A 21,305-nucleotide genomic window follows, 5' to 3' on the forward strand; every position below is an offset into this window, starting at 1 on the left:
CGTTACCTCTTTGGGTGAAAATGAGATCGCAAGCTTATAAGTTATAACTTCATCACAAGTCAAGAACGATTTATTTAGCTAAATATATAAGATGGTGATTGGCAGAAACAATTCGCGCTTGTTGCTTTGGGATTGTAATTTGCATCAGGCGAAGAAGTCACCCCCAGAAAAAGGTAACACGTGAAGGCTGTCAAAAAGGAAGGTCGACTCCGCTGGGAATCGAACCCAGAATCTCTGGTTCCGTAGATCAGCGCCTTATCAAATTTAGAACAGCCTGATGTTCAATTGTAGTCTACATCTGATTCCTCTGACATTTCTCCACTGTCCTGCATGGGAAAATAAAATGAGCATGAAGGCATGGAAGGGCATTATACTTTCCTCCATAAGAAAACGTGGACAGAAATGACAACTAAGAGGAAAAACATGTACAATATACACCTTTTTCTTATTATATTCAACCACCGCCTTCTCAAACTCTGCACGCTTCTCAGTAGCTATATCGTAATACTTCACCCTTTCCTGGTGAAATGAATAGAGTGAAATTGTTAACATCAGACAAATATGACGAATTACATCTTGTCAGAACGCACTTTGATTCTTTACAAGCAAATTTAGAAGCCCTTTTTTGCAAGTTTCTCTATCAAATCATGTTCTTAGATAGTTTGACACAAGTCAATCACAAGTCAGAACTGCCGCATAGCTATGTTGTAAAAAGGGGAATTTCATAACCATATAGGAGTAGTCATATTTATGGACTGAAATAATCATAGTTCATCCTGATAGGTTCCATAGCAATGCTACTGTTTCTGTTTTCTCTATAGTTTGTTGATATGCATGAAAAGATAATAGCTAGGATGGATCATTGGCACAAAATCAAGGTTAAGTAACTGCATCTGCACACAAGCTGTTTACGAGGGAGCTCAAATACTGTAACATAGTCAGTCGAGACAGTACTTAGAAACTATATACCTACTGACCAATAAAAATAATAGCACACATGCAATTATGCATGATCCAAATGGATTTTAGCTACAGTGCAAAAGAAAACCATTTCGAGGACATAGGTCACAAAACATCAACAGTTGAAGAACCCATGTCAATGCATCCCTTTAGCGCCTGGAATGGGCTACTCTCTAAACCCAACAATGAAAATGCAACCCAACCATGAAAATGCTCTAGCTAGTCCAAATTTAAACAAGGAAATTAATAAATAAATAGATTTAGTTCTACCACTAGGCACATATCTCAAATTTCTAAAATTTTCCAAGATTAGTTATAGTAGACAAGAAAGAAGAGAATGGTCTAGAAAAAAGATAATAAAGAAGAGAATGATGCCAAAGGCAATTGCTTATGTTCTTTAACCTGGATGACCCTAATGAATCACTTCATAGAGCTTCCATTTGATTCCCACATATTGTTTATAATTGAACTAGTTCATAAAAAAGTACAAGCCAAACTATGTCTCCACTCCATGTGTTCAGATTTACATCAGTATGCAGCATGAGGGGACAAGTACCAAATGAAACACAGCTACAAGGCTGCAAGGGAGAAATACCAACCTCGAATGTCATTGTTTTCCATTTCTCGCCACATGCCTTCCCTATCTGCAGTGTCAGATATATTACTACATGACTAGGAGGTTTGAAGCATCAACATTTAAATAGCGTAAACTTACTTCCCGCATTGTTTTTGCACTTGGATTTTCTTGCTTGTAAGTCTTCCGGAAATCTTCCCTTCAAAACAAACATAGAGTTTCAATATAAATTTGTTTAATACAAATGCTGAACCAACAGAATGAACTTCTTTGTTTGTATTACACCTAAGAATATGTGAAAAACCTCGAGGATAAGCAAGCAGTATGTTCAATGATGACGACTGGACGCAGCAGAAAGCATTCATATAAGCAGCTAGAATGTAACTGTTGAAGTTATTAGTCTCAGCAGTGATTAAAAAATTTGTAACCAACAAATGTATGGGAAGTAACAAAAGATACGATTTTCTTTTTGCTACATCTGTAATCGATCATTTGCAGTCTACTGTGGACTGTGGACTGGGTACAACAAGTGGTCGCTTTGGCAAATCAAAGATGCCCTTCAAATGAGAAAGAGAGGTGGTGCCCTTCACACACCGTGCAGTAGGATTACTTCACTAATGACGTTATTCTACAATCTCAATTCTGAACTTGAGATATGGATCGCAAAATAACCATCCTCCAGCCGAGGACAATGTAATACCCGATAATAATAATAATAATGTGACTTTCTAAACCATTGCTCGGTTGGACGATCGGAGATCGTGGATGCGTAGATCTCGTCAAGACGAATCCGTTCTGCTATCTACTGTTGCGTTTGGGCGCTTAGTGAATTCGTGATAAACCCAATAAATTTAGACCGTTGGTTAAAAAAAAAAAAGGGGATAAGGTTTGGTGGGATCGGCTCCCACCCGATCCCACCCGCACTCGCCACGCCCACGCTTCCTAGGCAGCCACCACTGCCTCCAGCCGCCGCCGCTGCAGCCATCCCTAGCTCCCCACCCCCCCCCGGTTGCCGCGCACCACCGCGCCCAGCCATCCGCTGCTGGCCGAAGCGCGGCCTGTCGGTGGTGGGGAGGGAGGGGAGCAAGGGGAGCGTGGTGGGGAGGAAGAAGCAGGGAGGGGGGCCGGCTGGCCTGTCGGTCAGAGAAGAAAAGAAGGAAGGAAAGGAGAGGAAAAGAAGAAAAGAAGAAGAAGATGGAGAAGGAGGAGGAGGGAGGAGGAAGCCATCCGGGGGTTCGCTGGTTTTTTCTCGCCGGTTTGCGGTTCTACTCCAAAGGTGACTCTTCCGTAGTCCTTAGATGCTTGTAGGTGATTGAGTTTAGTCGTCCGCGTTGTCGGTTAAGTGTATTGTTGGCCCAGTTAGTGAGTAGCGCATCATTTAAATTTGAGGCCTAACCAGTGTTGGTCGCTAGTGTATGTCTATAATGGAAGTTGTAGTTCACGTTATAGGCGTACCGATGGCGTGGGCGTTGTTCTTTTTGAGTAAGTGGTTTAGGTGTTTTTGGCTATTTGGGGTCGGTGTCCGACGAGGTTTAGCCGTACGTTGTGGCTTATTCTTCGCTCTTTGTCTGAGCTAGAGGGGGGGGGGAGGTCTTACTCGGCGTCTAGCAAGCTAGTTGGTAGATGTCTTTTTGAAGTCTTCGGTTGTCGAACGCTGGGTTTTGGCGTATTAGCGTGCATCTTCTTTTACTTCGTCGTTGCGGCGTCGTTGTGCTAATGGTGTGTTTGTTCAGGTGGTGCCACCTCACGTCACGACTAGTGCCCGGCTTCATCGTCGGTGAAGGCAAGTAAATGTAGCGAATGACTACGCTTTAACCTATTATTGGGTTACCTACATTCTTTTAATTACAATGCATTCATCTAACCTGAATAATTGATTATGAGCTGGTTACTATGTTATTTATTTTTTCAGAAGTTTACTCGATTATTGATTTACAAAGTGCAGTAAGCACGATATGCCATTCTGCAGTTGTTCATTATTGTATTATGCAATATTTTTTTGAAGTCTCAAGCATATTCCGGGAGTTATGTTGTTGGTTATGCTTGAAGCACGTCATACATATACATCTCATATATTGGAAGTTTGTTGTCGTCTTCTGGTCACGACCATACCGGTACAGCACCGTATGTTACCCGAGGAGGGGTACGGTGCACACCCTTACGTTACCCGAGGAGGGGTAAGGGTGAGGAGAGCATGTCATGTGCATGGTTATGTATTCTTATGAAATTCAATGAGTTATTCGCATCAAGATCTTATTTCCTTTAGTTGGCTTGTATATATATATATGCGGTTGTGAAGGCTTATAACAACCGAATGTTAAAATGGTTAATGTTACCGTTGGACTGGCTTAGTCATAGTTGTTTCTCCTGATGTTGACAGTCTGTTTCATTACTAGTTTCTATTTAGAAATGTTTGCTTATTCAACTGTGGCTAAATAACTTTTTAAAGTACAATTCACTTGCTGAGATTTTTGAATCTCACCCGTGCTTTCTTTCCAGGTTCTTTTTGAGGTGTCAATCGCTTGCGGGATGGGTAGTTACACGTCGCCTGCGCGCTCACCTTCTCTCTTGGGCTAAATTTGATGTCTTGTTAGATATTGTCTTTTGCCCTGTAATGTATATAGTGAATCTGTGGTGGTTAAGTTGTATGGTCGAGGCTTGAACCTCGTTTGCTAGGATCTTTATATTGCTAGTGTGATATTCTATATCTGTTCTGTTTGGATTGTTGTTGCCTGTTATATCTCCACTTTCAAGGGAAGTGCTGCCAAAATTTCCTTTAACTTTCGACAGATCTGTAGGTTGGTCTAAGTGACCTTCCGGGCTTGTTTTGGTCCCCAGGGTGTTACAGTTGGTATCAAAGCCTAGGCTTTAGGTCCTAGGTAATTAAACTCTAAAACTGACACACGTGCACCTGTAGGATGGGTTTTGGTTGCATTTTCATCGCATGCGCCTGTTTATATACGTCTGTATGCTGATTTGTTCCTTAAGTGTTGTTGTTGAATGCTGAGCTTTTGGTTGTGGTTTGTAGATGCCGCCGAAGGTTCGTGGTCGTCGATCTGGTCGTGGAGGGCGGGGAGGACGTGGTCGCACTGCGGCGCCAGGGGGTGGCGACGCGCGGTCGGTGGCCGAGTCGTCCGTGCCAGAGGGTGGAGGTCAGGTTGACCTGGTTGCTGCCATTAGAGAGATGCAGGAGGTGGTGATGAGGACGCTTGGGCAGGGCCAGGGTCAGGCTGTGGGTGCTGGTCGCACCGCTATGGCGCCCAGGACTGCTGCCGCTAGGCGTGGCAGTGGGATGATGCTGCGAGACTGGGTCGGGTTGAAGCTCGACAGCTTCGATGGGTCTGGCAGTCCAATCCAGGCAGCGGATTGGTTGACCTATATGGTGAAGCAAGTTGAGGCTTTTGAGGTGGGGATGCAGGACAGTGTGCGCTTTGTGACTCAGCTGCTGAAGGGAGAGGCTCAGATCTGGTGGGATAGTGTGTTGGCTTCTAGGTCCGTGGTATTGGGCAGTCCTTCTTGGGAGGAGTTTGCTCGCCAATACGAGAGACGGTTCTATCCTGCCGCTTTCCTTGACAAGATGCATATCAAGTTGGAGCAGTTCACTCAGGACAGGAGGTCAGTGACAGAGTATGAGGTTGGCTTCAACCAGATTGTTCGGTTCGTGCCCCATGTGGCACACGATGAGGCGGAGAAGGCTCGACGCTTCCGGCAGGGGCTTCGCCCTGCCATTCGCCACACACTTGGTGCCTTTCCCATCACTGACTTTCGTTCGATGGTGGAGCAGGCACTTGGTGTAGAGTTGCAGTTTAGCTACACCGACGATCTTCGTAAGACTTCCAGTGGAGACCAGTACAGAGGCCCTGCGGAGAGAGAGGGCCATTCTAGTGGCCCTATGCAGAGGAGGGGGAAAAGCCATCATTACCAGCCCTACCGTGGCAGCTCTGGGCCGTCGCGTGCTCCAGGAGGGAGTGTGCCTCAGACCCGCCCCTTTGCCAAGCCTAGCATGGGCATGATCTGCTTCCGTTGTGGTGGCCGCATCATCGCAGCGAGTGCACTTGGTGTGGGAGGTGCTCCTTGTGTGGTCAGGAGAGCCACAAGGACGTGGTGTGCAAGAAGAACCCCAACTCCAAGCTGCATTGGGAGCCCGCATCGTCCTCAGCTGGAGGGCAGCGCTCTGGAGGCTCGGTCCAGATGCTAGCTGCGCCTCCTACCCTGCAGTATCTGTCAGCGCCTTCTTCAGCTCCGTCAGCTGCCCCTACACCTCCACACGGGGTTTATTGGGTACCCCAGTTTTTCCCACCACCAGGCCCGGTGCCACCACAGTGGGGTTCCGCACCGACACGTTCGGGTGCGGGGACTTCTTCGTCACAGGCTGCTCCTGGGGTCTACGCTGCGCCCGCAGTTGGGGGTGTGGACCGTGGTGACGTGGTGACATGTATCATTTCAGTTGATTCTGTTGATGCTAGTGTTTTGTTCGACTCTGGCGCTAGTTTCTCATTTGTCTTTGTGGGCTTTGCTGGTTGTGCTGGTCTTCCTTTGCAGGAAATTGGTCAGGCCGTGGTGGTTAGCTCACCACGTGGCCTTATCTCTAGTTGCAAGGTCTGTCCAGGCTGTCTTGTATTCTTAGCTGATGAGGAGTTCGTTGTGAATCTGGTGGTGATTCCCTTGGAGCCGTTCGATGTCATTCTTGGCATGGACTGGCTATCTCAGTACCGGGTAGTGATCGATTGTTCATGGAAGACCATCACCTTGCAGACGCCGTCTGGACGAGAGGTGATCTTTCAGGAGAGTGCTCTCCAGCACACTCTCGTTCCTATGCCGAATGTTTCCAGATCGTAAGATGCTAAAATCTGAGATTCTTTGGTCGTTGGTTGATGGTGTAGAAGCAGAGGTGCACTTGAAGGATATCCCAGTTGTTTGTCAATACCCTGATATGTTCCCCAGTGAACTTCCAGGATTGCCACCTAAGCGGGAAGCTATGTGTCGCATTGAGCTAGTCCCTAGTACGAGGCCGATCTATAAGACCTCGTATCGGATGGCTCCAGTTGGGCAAGTGGAGTTAAAGAAGCAGCTAGATGAGCTCCTGGCTAAGGGCTTTGTTAGGCCGAGCACATCTCCTTAGGCTGCTCCGGTCTTATTTGTGGAAAAGAAGGATGGCACCAAGAGGTTTTGTGTGGACTATCGGGCGCTTAATCAAGTCACCATTAAGAACAAATATCTTATGTCTTGCATTGATGTTCTCTTTGATCAGTTGAAAGGTGCTAAGGTATTCTCGAAAATTGATTTGCAGTCAGGTTACCATCAGTTGCGGATCAGTTGAGAAGACGGCTTTCAGCACGAGGTATGGACATTTCGAGTTTGTAGTTATGTCCTTTGGACTAACGAATGCTCCTGCTGCTTTTATGGAGGCAATGAACAGGATGTTTCATGAGTACCTTGATGTCTTCGTGGTGGTTTTCATCGATGATATCCTTGTCTATTCGAAGACTAAGGAGGAGCATGCCGTGCATCTTGGCTTGGTATTGGATACTCTTCAGAAGAACAAGTTTTATGCAAAACTCAAGAAGTGTGCTTTTTGTTATTTGAAGTGGGTTTCCTTGGGCATGTTATCAATGAGAATGGTATCATCGTTGACCCGAAGAATGTTGCATCAGTGGTCAAATGGCGGAGGCCGATCAGTGTGACTGAGGTCAGGAGTTTCCTTGGGCTTGCAGGCTATTATCGGCATTTCGTGCAAGATTTCTCCATCATTGCTAAGCCAATGACCAGGCTCACTCAGAAGGGGGTTCCTTTTACTTGGACTGATGAGTGTGAGGCATGCTTCCAGATGTTGAAGAATAAGTTGGTTAATGCACCTATTCTTTCTTTGCCCGTGAGTGGCAAGCGCTACACCGTGTACACAGATGCTTCCTGGATTGGTTTAGGTTGTGTGCTGATGCAGGAGGGTCGTGTCATTGCTTATGCTTCCAGGCAGTTGAAGTCTCATCAGCAGAATTATCCCACTCATGATCTTGAATTAGCTACGGTTGTTTTTGCATTGAAAACTTGGAGGCACTACCTTTATGAGAGTCGTGCGACATCTTTACCGATCATAAGAGTCTCAAGTACATCTTCACTCAGCGAGAGCTGAATTTGAGGGAACGTAGATAGCTAGAGTTTATAAAAGACTATGATCTGGCAATTCAGTACCATCCAGGCAAGGCTAATGTGGTGGCCGATGCTTTAAGCAGGACATGTGTCCCTAGTACGGTGATGTCTTTGATCTCAGAGTTTGAGCGGATGCATATATCTTTCTGTTTCGCTGGTGTTGCGCAAGAGCAAACACAAATGATCATTCAGACTGCCATACCCGAGCGTGTTCGTGAGGCTTAGCAGCATGATCGGCTCCTTTCTAGTGTAAGGAAGAGGATCTCAGAGGGTTGGTCCCGAGAGTTCAGTTTAGACGAGGATGGTGTAGTTCGTTTCAGAGGCCGTCTTTGTGTGCCCCAGAAGTCCGAGGTGAAGGCAGATATCCTTCATGAGGCTCACCGGACGCCATACTCTGTGCATCCGGGTGAGATTAAGATGTACCGTGATCTAAAGCAGCTCTTTTAGTGGAAGCGTATGAGGGTTGACATTGCTAAGTATGTTGCTTCTTGTGGTGTGTGCCAGCAGGTGAAGGCCGAGCATAAGCGGCCTGCCGGTTTGTTGCAGCCTTTGCCAGTTCCCGAGTGGAAATGGGAGCGTGTCGCGATGGACTTTGTGATTGGCTTGCCTCGCTCTCCTCGTGGTCGAGACGCTATATGGGTTGTTGTGGACAGGCTTACCAAGTCCGCGCACTTTATTCCCATGAACACGACTAACTCTGCGCAGGATTTGGCTCCCTTGTATATTAGGGAAGTGGTTAGATTGCATGGAGTGCCGAAGTCGATTGTTTCGGATCGGGACTCCAAGTTTGTGTCTCCCTTTTGGCAGAGCTTGCAGAGTGCTTTGGGCACGAAGCTCACTCTTAGCACAGCTTTCCACCCTCAGACGGACGGTCAGTCAGAGCGGACAATCCAGACACTAGAGGATATGTTGCGTGCCTGCGTTTTGTCCTAAAAGGGCAGTTGGGAGGACCATCTAGCTTTGGTTGAGTTTGCTTATAATAACAACTTTCAAGCAAGTATCAAGATGGCTCCTTTCGAGGCTTTATATGGTCGAAAGTGTTTCTCCTCTTTGTTGGAATGCGGTGGGTGAGAGATCTTTGCTTGGTCCAGACTTTGTTCAGCAGACCTCAGAAAAGGTGCAGGAGATTCGCCAGAATCTGTTGGCCGCGCAGAGCCGACAGAAGAGCTATGCTAATATTAGGCGTCGTGATCTGGAGTTTGCTGTTAGGGATCTCATGCTTCTCAGGGTTTCGCCAACCAAGGGTATTGTTCGCTTTGGTACCATCGGGAAGCTCAGCCCGCAGTACATTGGTCCGTTTCCGGTTGTGACTTGTGTTGGTAGTTTCTCTGTTACACGGATACGCACGAGAGGCGCCGTATCCCCGTCCAGGACGCATACAGAACGGGGATACGCGTATCCCTGCGTATCCCTTTTTTTATTTTAAAAAAATACGAAATTAAAGGGATACGCGGGGGATACGGCCCGAAATACGGCCCGGCCCATGTATGAGAGGATGCTACTAACCTTTCTCCTCTACGCCGCCACTGCACAGACCGACCAAGCCGCTGGAAGTTTCTGCTCTCCGCCGCCGGAACACAGGCCATCCATCCGCCGCCGCCCCTCCTCCTCTCCGCCGGCGTCGCCTCCCCTTCTCTCCGCCGGCGCCGCCTCCCCTCCTCTCCGTCGGCGCCGCCCCTCATCCTCACCTGGCAGAACACGCTGAAGCGCGCCGCCCCTCCTCTCCAAGGCGCCGCCTCCCCTCCTCTCCGCCGGCGCCGCCTCCCCTCCTGTCGTTGCCGCTGCTACGTGCTTCGTCCAGTACGCGCGCGGGCTTCATCCAGTATAGCAGCCAGCAGGTAAGGCGCGCCCCCCTCCATCTTCCTCTACTAGGACTAGAAATTGACAGGTCCTTCAAATACCAATAAATTTTCTGATTTGAGCACGCTTAACTGGCCATGTGTTATAAATAGGTATTTGCAATTAATTGCTTAATGCTGCAGTCAACAAGTTTAATATCTTAAGCAATGAGTTTAATATCTTAAGCAATGAAATTTTGGAACTGATGAATAGAAACTGAGGCATTGTAATGGCATCAAGTGGAAGCGGAAGTGAAACAGGAACACGATCCTCTGTTGGTAGTCATGAAACAGAAAATGAAGAAACTGAGTACAGGAACCCCAAATATCCATTGTGGGTTCATGTTACTAGATATGTGACACCCGGCCGTGGAGGCAATGCGAGATTTAGGTGTCATTTTTGTGAAAAAGATTATCCGGGCAGCTATTCAAGATTATACGGGTGTTGCGATTTGTGAGAAGATTTCATACCCTATCCTTGAGCAACTTCGCAAGGAAGATCGTGAAGCTACAGAGGTTGCAACGACTAGTGCCCCTAGGAATAAGCTACTTCGCTTACCCCCTTTTGAAGATTCAGGCTTGCCACTATCATCAAAGAAAAGAAAAGGGAAGCAATCAGAGATTTCAGAAAGTTTTAATGCTGAAACCCGACACATTGCCGATGGTCATATTGCAAGATTGTTCTACACTGCAGGTTTGCAGAATTGCAATTAATTATGTTGTACTTGTATTTTGCATTTCTCATTTCGTTTGAAGCATGCTAGTACTTTATTTTGCAGGGCTTCCTTTCAATGTGCCAAGGAACCCCAATTATCGGGCGTCTTACAATTTTGTTGCAAACAACAAAATGGGTGGTTATGTGCCTCCGGGATATAATGCATTGAAGACAACTCTTCTCCAAAAAGAGAAGGGGCATGTTGAGAGGATGCTTCAACCTATCAAATCCACGTGGCCCTTCAAAGGAGTGACTATTGCAGCTGATGGGTGGACTGATCCACAAAGACGCCCAATTTTAAATTTTATAGCTGTGACAGAGGGTGCTCCAATTTTTCTAAAATCAATTGACTCCGAAGGAGAGGTACAAAATCAATTTGAGCTTGTCTTTTTGATCTTTTTTTGGTACTTTATGGTCTTCCTGTCTTGAACTCTTGATAGGTGAAAAGCAAGGAATATATCTTCGATAGGTTGAAGGAGGTGATAGAGGAAGTTGGATCAAAGAATGTGGTCCAAGTGATCACTGACAATGCGGCAAATTGCAAAGCCGTCGGATTGATGATTGAATCAAAGTACAAGAACATCTTTTGGACTCCTTGCGTTGTGCACACCCTCAACCTTGCATTGAAGAATATTTGTGCTCCAAAGGACGATGAAGGCGACAATAAAGAACTTGTTTGGATCAAACACATCTCAGAAGATGCCTCCTATATCAAGAATTACATCATGAATCATGGCATGAGGTTGTCCATGTTCAATGAGTTTACCAAACTCAAGTTTCTTGCAGTTGCGGAAACAAGATTTGCTAGTGTCATTGTCATGTTGAATAGGTTCTTGCTTATCAAGGAAGCATTGGTGCTCATGGTTGTTGGTGACAAGTGGATGGCTTATAGGGAGGACGATCCAACCAAAGCTCAAGCGGTGAAGGAAAAGATTCTCAATGATATATGGTGGGATCAAGTTCAATACATTGTTGATTTCACCAATCCTATTTATTCAATGCTACGGGCAGCTGACACGGACAAGCCATGTCTCCATTTGGTCTATGAGATGTGGGACTCCATGATAGAGAAGGTGATGTGCTGATTTTGACATTTAGTTATCTATGTTTGCTGATTTTGTTGTCCTATGCTTGCTGATTTTTTTATTATATATCTTAGGTGAGAGCTTGTATCTATCGGAAGGAGGGAATTGTGGATGGTGGTACAAGTGTCTTTTTTGATGTTGTTCAAAGCATTTTACTATCTAGGTGGGGCAAGAGTAATACTCCTCTCCAGTGTTTCGCACACTCACTAAATCCAAGGTAACAAAATATCAACGTTACATTATCATTTAAATGTTTTGAATTGCACAATCTTGATGATTCTTTTTGTTATTGTGGTGATGATAGATACTATAGTCCAGCTTGGCTTAATGAAGTATCTGGTCGTGTCAGCCCAAATAATGATGTTGAAATTAATACTGAGAGGAACAAATGTTTTAGAAAGTTCTTTCCGGATCCGGATGACTTAAGGAAAATCAAGACACAATTTGCTGATTTCTCACTATTTTTGGGTGCCTTTGATGACCCTGATTCAGTTGAGGATAGAACTCATTTTGAGACAAAGCAATGGTGGGGCACTTATGGAGTTCACACCCCAGTGTTGAAAGATTTAGCCTTGAAGCTACTTGGCAGCTAACATCTTCCTCTTGCTGTGAGAGGAATTGGAGCACATATGCTTTTATACATAGCATGAAGAGGAATAAGCTCACTCCTAAGAGAGCTGAGGATTTGATGTTTGTGCATAACAACTTGCGTCTTCTTTAAAGGAAGTCCAATGATTATCAAAGTGGGTCAAGCCGAATGTGGGATGTTGGGGGAGATGGCACCGAGAGCTTTGTTGGTGTTGGCTTTTTAGAATGTGCTGATCTGACACTTGATGAGCCAGAATTTGAGGAGATATTAAGAGGGGAAGATTGAGTTCTTATCAGTTCTTGAAGAGCTTAGCATGTTTCTTTATCTTATATTTCTATGATATATTGATATTATTATGTAATGCACAATATTCGACTATGGTTGTAATTTTGTATTTGGGGTTTACCGTATCCCCGTATTGCTGTTTTTGGAAAATATTGTCCCCGTATCCATATCCCCGTATTCGTATCCCCGTACTGTGTAACATTGGGTAGTTTGGCCTATCGTCTGGAGTTGCCGGACTCAATGAGGGGAGTGCATAATGTATTCCATGTTTCTATGCTACGGAAGTATCTCCGCGACCCTGAGCATAAGATCGATTTGGAGTCCATCACGGTGGAACAGGATCTCACCGTGGAGTATCATCCGGTGTGCATCTTGGACTCATCTGAGCGAGTCATGCGGAGGAGGACCATCAAGTATGTGAAGGTCCTTTGGTCAAATCAGACTGAACGTGAGGCAACATGGGAACTTTGTTAGATTAATCTTGTTGATTTTGCATTAGCAGTATGTTTAGCTTTGTGTATGTGTCGGTTTGGCATGTAATAGGCTAGTCCATGTGAAGAGTGCATGATGCATGGCTTGTGGGCAAATCAGAAGAGAGTAGTGAGCTGATTGCCAGCCAGCCAGGAGACGAGTGCATGCAGGTGTTCATGGAGTTCAGCCATGCAGGAAATTGCGGCCAGGAGTTTGGCCAAGTCGTGGAGCATATCCAGGAGGAGGAAGCGGTCCGGCCATGGAGATGTGCGTGGCCTGCACTCCTGGAGAGATAGGCGATGTGGCTGGCCGCGTTAGTTAAGAGTCATGCATGTAGTCAGCGTATGGGTTAAGCAGTTGTGATCCGGTTTTTGCAGCTAGTTGAACACGTCGTAAGGAACAACCTGTCACCAGTGTGTGTCTTTATATACGAGTATGTGTAATCTGTTTTATTAAGGAGAATAAAAAAGAGAAAAGGCATAGTTGTGTGTGTTGCCGCAAGAGCTCTTGTGTGTTTCTCTTCCTACCAGTGTTCTACTAACTAGTTTTCTGCCTTGCATCTCCATCTCGCGGGGAGCTGATTACCAGCCAGCCAGGAGACGAGTGCATGCAGGTGTTCATGGAGTTCAGCCATGCAGGAAATTGCGGCCAGGAGTTTGGCCAAGTCGTGGAGCATATCCAGGAGGAGGAAGCGGTCCGGCCATGGAGATGTGCGTGGCCTGCACTCCTAGAGAGATGGGCGATGTGGCTGGCCGCGTTAGTTAAGAGTCATGCATGTAGTCAGCGTATGGGTTAAGCAGTTGTGATCCGGTTCTTGCGGCTAGTTGAGCACGTCGCAAGGAACGACCTGTCACCAGTGTGTGTCTTTATATACGAGTATGTGTAATCTGTTTTATTAAGGAGAATAAAAAAGGGAAAAGGCATAGTTGTGTGTGTGTTGCCGCAAGAGCTCTTGTGTGTTTCTCTTCCTACCAGTGTTCTACTAACTAGTTTTCTGCCTTGCATCTCCATCTCGCGTGAGTATTTCCAACATTTGGTATCTAGAGTCGGTTTATGCCCAAGTATTTGCAGTTCAAGGAGATGTCGATCATCCCGGCGCACGCGGTGAAGGAGGGCGACGTGTCACTCTTGTACCCGATGCTCACCGCCACCAACTACTCCACTTGGGCGATCAAGATGGAGGCCAACATGGATGCGCAAGGTCTGTGGGACGCCATCGAGCCCGCGGCCGGGGAGGCCGTGGATACGAAGAAGGACAAGCTTGCACGAGTGTGTCTCTTCGGGGCTGTCCCTGACGATGTGCTGCAGCAGATCGTGAAGAAGAAGACTGCCAAGGAGGCTTGGGAGAGCCTGGCGACGAGGTACCTTGGCGTTGATCGAGTGAAGAAGGCGCGAGTGCAGACCTTGAAGAGTGATTTCAAGGACCTGCACATGAAGGACACCGAGTCCATCGACGAGTTCGCGGGCAAAATCAGCGGCCTAGCGAACAAGTTGAGTGACCTCGGTGCAACCATGGAGGATGGCGAGCTCGTGAAGAAGCTGCTTGACTCGGTGCCCGACAAGTTTTTGCAGGTAATCGCTGCGATCGAGCAGTTCTCCAACTTGGACGACATGCCGTTCGATGAGGCGATTGGCTGCCTCAAAGCATACGAGGAAAGGATACAGAAGCGCGACGACAAGATGGAGGAGCGCCTGCTTCTCACCTCCGGTGCCTCAGCTGGTGGTGCTCCATCCCGTAGCAAGAAGAGCCGCACCTTTGACAAGGCAAAGGTGCGCTGCTACAACTGCCAAGAGTATGGACATTACTCTTGGGAGAACAAGTGCAATGAGTTGAAGAAGAAGGAAGAGGCGCATCTTATCATGGCAGACGCCAACTACGAGCCTGCGCTACTCTGATCCACAGCAAGGATGTGATCAAAATAATGACAACAAGATTAGGGGGTGAATGTTAGATTAATCTTGTTGATTTTGCATTAGCAGTATGTTTAGCTTTGTGTATGTGTCGGTTTGGCATGTAATAGGCTAGTCCATGTGAAGAGTGCGTGATGCATGGCTTGTGGGCAAATCAGAAGAGAGTAGTGAGCTGATTGCCAGCCAGCCAGGAGACGAGTGCATGCAGGTGTTCATGGAGTTCAGCCATGCAGGAAATTGCGGCCAGGAGTTTGGCCAAGTCGTGGAGCATATCCAGGAGGAGGAAGCGGTCCGGCCATGGAGATGTGCGTGGCCTGCACTCCTGGAGAGATGGGCGATGTGGCTGGCCGCGTTAGTTAAGAGTCATGCATGTAGTCAGCGTATGGGTTAAGCAGTTGTGATCCGGTTTTTGCGGCTAGTTGAGCACGTCGCAAGGAACGACCTGTCACCAGTGTGTCTTTATATACGAGTATGTGTAATCTGTTTTATTAAGGAGAATAAAAAAGAGAAAAGGCATAGTTGTGTGTGTGTTGCCGCAAGAGCTCTTGTGTGTTTCTCTTCCTACCAGTGTTCTACTAACTAGTTTTCTGCCTTGCATCTCCATCTCGCGTGAGTATTTCCAACAAACTTGAGGATCAAGTACGAAAGAAGTATCCCGAGCTCTTCGAAGCTGGTGAGTATTGTTGCTTATCATCGTTTATGTTTTGTTGCCCTTTCTTATCGTAGAATCGGAGCAGGTAGATTCGGGAACGAATCCTTTTAAGGAGGGAAGAATGTAATACCCGATAATAATAATAATAATAATGTGACTTCCTAAACCTTTGCTCGGTTGGACGATCGGAGACCGTGGATGCGTAGATCACGTCAAGACGAATCCGTTCTGCTATCTACTGTTGCGTTTGGGCGCTTAGTGAACTCGTGATGAACCCAATAAATTTAGACCGTTGGTTAAAACAAAAAAAAGAAGGGGATAAGGTTCGGTGGGATCGGCTCCCACCCGCACTCGCCACGCCCACGCTTCCTGGGCAGCCGCCGCCGCTGCAGCCATCCCGAGCCCCCCCCCCCCCCCCCCCGGTCGCCGTGCACCGCTGCCTCCCGCCGCGCCCAGCCGTCGGCTGCTGGCCGGAGCGCGGCCGGTCGGTGGTGGGGAGGGAGGGGAGCAGGGGGGCGTGGTGGGGAGGAAGAAGCAGGGAGGGGGGCCGGCTGGCCAGTCGGCCAGAGAAGAAAAGAAGGAAGGAAAGGAGAGGAAAAGAAGAAAAGAAGAAGAGAAGAAGAAGAAGAAGAAGAAGAAGAAGAAGAAGAAGAAGGAGGAGGAGGAGGAGGAGGGAGGAGGAGGCCGTCCGCGGGTTCGCTGGTTTTTCCTCGCCGGTTTGCGGTTCCGCTCCAAATGTGACTCCTCCGTAGTCCTTAGATGCTTGTAGGTGATTGAGTTTAGTCGTCCGCGTTGTCGGTTAAGTGTATTGTTGGCCCAGTTAGTGAGTAGCGCGTCATTTAAATTTGAGGCCTAATCAGTGTTGGTCGCTAGCGTATGTCTATAATGGAAGTTGTAGTTCATGTTATAGGCGTACCGATGGCGTGGGCGTTGTTCTTTTTGGGTAAGTGGTTTAGGTGCTTTTGGCTATCTGGGGTCGGTGTCCGGCGAGATTTAGCCGTACGTTGTGGCTTATTCTTCGCTCTTTGTCTGAGCTAGAGGGGGGGGGTCTTACTCAGCGTCTAGCAAGCTAGTTGGTAGATGTCTTTTTGAAGCCTTCGGTTGTCGAACGCTGGGTTTTGGCGTATTAGCGTGCGTCTTCTTTTACTTCGTCGTTGCGGTGTCGTTGTGCTAATGGTGTGTTTGTTCAGGTGGTGCCACCTCACGTCACGACTAGTGCCCGACTTCATCGTCGGTGAAGGCAAGTGAATGTAGCGAATGACTACGCTTTAACCTATTATTGGGTTGTCTACATTCTTTTAATTACAATGCATTCATCTAACCTGAATAATTGATTATGAGCTGGTTACTATGTTGTTTACTTTCCAGAAGTTTACTCGATTATTGATTTACGAAGTGCAGTAAGCACGATATGCCATTCTGCAGTTGTTCATTATTGTATTATGCAATGTTTTTTTGAAGTCTCAAGCATATTCCAGGAGTTATGTTGTTGGTTATGCTTGAAGCACGTCATACATATATATCTCATGCATTGAAAGTTTGTCATCGTCTTCTGGCCGCGACCGTACCGGTACAGCACCGTATGTTACCCAAGGAGGGGTACGGTGCACACCCTTACGTTACCCGATGAGGGGTAAGGGTGAGGAGAGCATGTTATGTGCATGGTTATGTATTATGAAATTCAATGAGTTATTCGCATCAAGATCTTATTTTCTTTAGTTGGCTTGTATATATATATGCGGCTGTGAAGGCTTATACCAACCGAATGTTAAATGGTTAATGTTACCGTTGGACTGGCTTAGTCATAGTTGTTTCTCCTGATGTTGGCAGTCTGTTTCATTAATAGTTTCTATTTAGAAATGTTTGTTTATTCAACTATGGCTAAATAGCTTTTTAAAATACAATTCACTTGCTGAGATTTTTTAATCTCACCCGTGCTTTCTTTCCAGGTTCTTTTTGAGGTGTCAATCGCTTGCGGGATGGATAGCTACACATCGCCTGCACGTTCACCTTCTCTCTTGAGCTAAACTTGATGTTTTGTTAGATATTATCTTTTGCCCTGTAATGTATATAGTGAGTCTGTGATGGTTAAATTGTATGGTCGAGGCTTGGATCTCGTTTGTTAGGATCTTTATATTGTTAGTGTGATATTCTATATCTGTTCTGTCTGGATTGTTGTTGCCTGTTATACCTCCACTTTCAGAGGAGGTACTGCCGAAATTTTCCTTTAATTTTCGGCAGATCTGTAAGTTGTTCTAAGTGATCTTCCGGACTTATTTTGGTACCCGGGGTGTTAAAGGACAAAGAGAAGAATTCTGACAAAGAACTAGGAAAAATGCATACCCCTCCAAAGGATACCTTCATGTAACCTAACCTCCAAACATCTCGAAATCAAAGCAAGCAATTGCATTACAAATTACATAAACCTAGGTCGAAACCTGCTTGCACAAGCTACTGAGCTACAACAGCGACTCATCCACCGACTAACGAACAAATGCGCATCCGAGTGAGATATAACGTCAACGCTAGCTACTTGAGCAAAAGAACTTACTAAGAGCTGCTGAAATATTCAGATTTCAAGAAATCCCTGACCCGGCAACCAACTGGTTAGCCGGGGCCGGCGCAGTCACAGTCGGCAGCAGATACGAAATCGGCAGCAGACAAACACAGAGGAGAAGAGACGGAGATAGAGAAGCAGCGCGTACAGGAAATAGAAGAAGGCGGTGGGGGGCTTCTTGGGGGCGCGCGGGTCGCCCTTCCCGCTTGGCTTCGGCCTCAGCCTCCGCTTGGGGCTGCTCGGCCTGGGCGCCAGCGCCACCGTCTTGAGGGGCTTCGGGCCCGTCTGCGACCTCGTCTTCATCCGTTAAACCCTCCTTCTCTGTGCGTAGTTGTCAGGGTTCACCCGGGCTCGAGGAGAGGAGGCGGCAAGCAGCCGGCGAGTAGGATTGCGGCCAGGGGGGGCGAGGAAGACGAGGGCCACGAGGCGGAGCAACGCACGGGAAGCCGAGGAGAGCCTCGGCTCGGGAAGATGAGTGAGCTCTCGATTTCTGGTGGGCCGGCCAGCCGTGTCACGAGGAAAAAGCCCAAATGGTCCGCGATACTACAAGATGGGTTGCTTTATTGATGATGGTTTGTGCAATTGTACCACCTCGGCTGCGGAGGAAGGGGCGAGGGAGGGATTGGGGGATAAGAAGTCGGGTCAGGGGACAGTGCAAAACCATCTTTGCGCTTGGGGCAATGACGCAGCTAGTGAGGTAATACCGAGGCGCGTCAATTGCTGGTTGAAAACTATTTCCAAACCCCCTCTTTGGCCCTCAAGGGCCACTGAGAATTTCTGGAAGGGCTCCTTTTCGGAGGGAAAGCCCTACAATTCTCGAATCACGAAATGTTAAAATACTCCAATCGCCGGGTAAGGTTCGAGTAACATCGAATTCGAACGGCTTTTGGCATGGTAGGCTTCAGAGCCAAATCTGTTATTCGACTCCTTACGAAAACATCGTGAAAGCACATTCTCGGATCTTGTTTCTTGACTAGCTGTAATTAGAGTCCTTTTAAAAAAACGATGCCCAAAATAGATCTATCCAGGATGGAGAAGAAGCAAGCGACAGCCAGCAGCATTGTTCAGTAGGTATATAGTTTCGGAATTTTTTTGCTCAGACCCCGTGTGAAAATCAAGTATCTACGAACATTATTTGGTGTGATCTAATCGAGTTATTTGCCCTGGATAATGCGCAGATCATTGCTGCCATTGGGCCCATGATCATCTTCACCATCGTTTACATCAGGAGGAGGAACTCGTACGATTTGCACCATGCCATGCTAGGTAACTTCATTTCTTAGTTCTTCGGTATCACTTCATCCTTTCAATTTGTTTCTGATCCAATGTACATTATCATTACAATGTGGTTGACAAGCAGGTATCCTGTTCTCTGTGCTGATAACCGGGGTCCTGACCGACGCGATCAAGGACGCTGTCGGCAGTCCCCATCCAAACTTCTTCTGGCGCTGCTTCCCTGATGGAAAAGCGGTAATAAATCTCACCTTGATTCCTGACGAATTTTCACCTCTCTAATTGGATTTCGAACAAGGGATTTCAATTTTGTTTCATAATTTTTTTTTCACTAGCGAAAAGACTAAAGTTCATGAAATTTTGGTCATTTTCATCCTCAGTTTTGTAGTTCCACATACCAATGAAAGAGAATTTTGAAATCAGATATTTTGTTCAACTCTGAAATTTCTAAAATTCATGAAATTTTAGCGAAATTTAAATCCCTGCTTCGTACTTTATTCACAATATTGCACCCAAACTTAGGGTGTGTTTTGCTAGTTAAACGAAGTTAAATAGAATAGGATCGTTCTGGATAGACGGGATGATTCTGAATGAGGTGATACGAATAAGTTGTTTGATTATATGTATTGGATAATACGAGAATGTGTTCGGTTGGATGTATTGGATATACGAGAATATATTTAGTTGCTTAAAAGTCATGTATTATATCCATGTATAACTTAATTATTTTATAGAAATAATAATTTTTATATTTGTTATTATCAATAAATTATGCTAATTAGTACTAATCATTACTGATTTTAGTTAATTATAACTTAAGTTTTCAATAATCATCACTAAATAATCATAATAATAATTAGTTAGGGTTAATAACATCTAATTATAACTAATGCTTAACTAAAAATCCTTAATAATAAAGGATAGTGATTAATTATCACTAACTGCAAGTAATTAGCGGAGTTAATAGAACTTGTACGGATCGTTTGACCGATTTGCTGTACGGCTCGGTACAATATTTTCTTGATATATTCTAAAAATATGAATCATCTTATCTCGAATGTAATGATACGATTTAACAAATCAAACATCAGGATGTGCTCAGATTCCATATCAACTTATATGTATCAGTTTATTCAATCAACCAAACATACCTTAAAGTAATTCCTTTGATGTCAAGGTGTTCGACAACATCACCGCAGGAGTTATATGCCACGGCGATGCGTGATCAAGGAAGGCCACAAGAGCTTCCCCAGTGGCCACACTTCATGTGAGTCTCAATCACGCATCAATCGATTAACCACCAAACTTGAGCTGCCATCACAAACCTGGAGTAGTAACAGTCGACAACGGTTAATCAACCCGTTCTTGTTTCTGTGCGCAGGGTCATACGCCGGCTTGGGGTTCCAGTCCTGGTACCTGGCCGGGAAGATCGCCGTGTTCGAGCCAAGCACTGCGTCGTCTTTACGCCTCTGCTCCTCGCCTCGATGATTGCGATCTCGCGCGTGGACGACTACTGGCACCATTGGCAGGATGTCTACACCGGCGGCGTACTCGGTAGGTGCTTCATAGCGTTTCTTTAACCTGTACATATGCCTTCCCTTAGAGGCCTCGACCCGTTTTGATCACTACTCTGAAACTCTATCGTTGGTGCTGATGAGACTGTCATGTTCATACAGGATGGTGGTTGCCTCTGTTTGCTTCCTGCAATTCTTTCCACCTCCTTCAGATGAAAAAGGTACGGCCTTTTTTTCCTTGCCTGTACCTATGCAGCTCATCTATTGCTAGTAGCAAAGAAGAAACTGGCTAGAACCGGAGATCCAACTAAACTTTGCAAACATGCTGGGTCTTGCGCTCTGCCCTTTTCCTGCTATACAACATTGTTTTCCCTGTCGACACGCTGTCAAAAGAAGTCAAATCAAACACATCCCCTAACCATCTACCTGATGGCAGGGTTCTGGCCTCACGCGCACTCACCTGGCGGGAGCGCGAGAGCCAAACGCAGTGCTACACAGCAGGTCTTTGATACCCTCGTTCTTTAGATTTTATATTGGAAGACGATAAATAAGATTTTTTAAAGTGTTTCACATAACTGCTCAAATTCTACACCCCGACTTATCTTCCTAATCTTTTATATATTGTACTTCATAAACTATTTATCGATTAAATTAAACCTGAATGTGCTTTATTTTTCAGCAATCCAAAAACCTTATTGTAGTCACTTAGGTTAATCAATGTCTAGTTTTGTCGATGCATTGAGGCCAGACGAGTTTTCTGGTATGCACTTTAAG

At 46.1% G+C, this 21,305-nt stretch overlaps 1 protein-coding gene, 1 non-coding gene and 1 pseudogene across 2 annotated transcripts; 2 read left to right on the forward strand and 1 right to left on the reverse strand.

The window, feature by feature from the left end:
- Positions 1-15: 15 nt before the first annotated feature.
- Positions 16-18,349, reverse strand: LOC133917541 (high mobility group B protein 14-like). Its single transcript, XM_062361425.1, has 5 exons — positions 17,933-18,349; positions 1,676-1,733; positions 1,560-1,604; positions 439-519; positions 16-326 (listed from the first exon to the last, which is right to left on the reverse strand). Exons 1-5 carry the CDS (start codon positions 18,085-18,087, stop codon positions 282-284), a joined length of 384 nt encoding a protein of 127 aa, XP_062217409.1. The 5' UTR covers positions 18,088-18,349; the 3' UTR covers positions 16-281.
- Positions 18,335-21,056, forward strand: LOC133884543 (lipid phosphate phosphatase 2-like; annotated as a pseudogene).
- On the forward strand, positions 18,447-18,591 carry LOC133891253 (U4 spliceosomal RNA). Its single transcript, XR_009904164.1, has one exon. It is a non-coding gene; the product is annotated as a U4 spliceosomal RNA (small nuclear RNA).
- Positions 21,057-21,305: the final 249 nt, after the last annotated feature.

Source organism: Phragmites australis, chromosome 1 (assembly GCF_958298935.1).
Source record: "Phragmites australis chromosome 1, lpPhrAust1.1, whole genome shotgun sequence".
NCBI classification, from domain to species: Eukaryota; Viridiplantae; Streptophyta; class Magnoliopsida; order Poales; family Poaceae; genus Phragmites; species Phragmites australis.

What these genes read in the sequence shown, in the direction of transcription:
- LOC133917541 (XM_062361425.1), bottom strand. Translation starts at nt 18,087, where the DNA reads ATGAAGACGAGGTCGCAGACGGGCCCGAAGCCCCTCAAGACGGTGGCG. An exon ending in GTGCAAAAACAATGCGGGAA is followed by an intron (nt 1,605 to 1,675) that starts GTAAGTTTACGC and finishes CTGACACTGCAG; the next exon opens with ATAGGGAAGGCATGTGGCGA. An exon ending in GGAAAACAATGACATTCGAG is followed by an intron (nt 520 to 1,559) that starts GTTGGTATTTCT and finishes TCATTTCACCAG; the next exon opens with GAAAGGGTGAAGTATTACGA.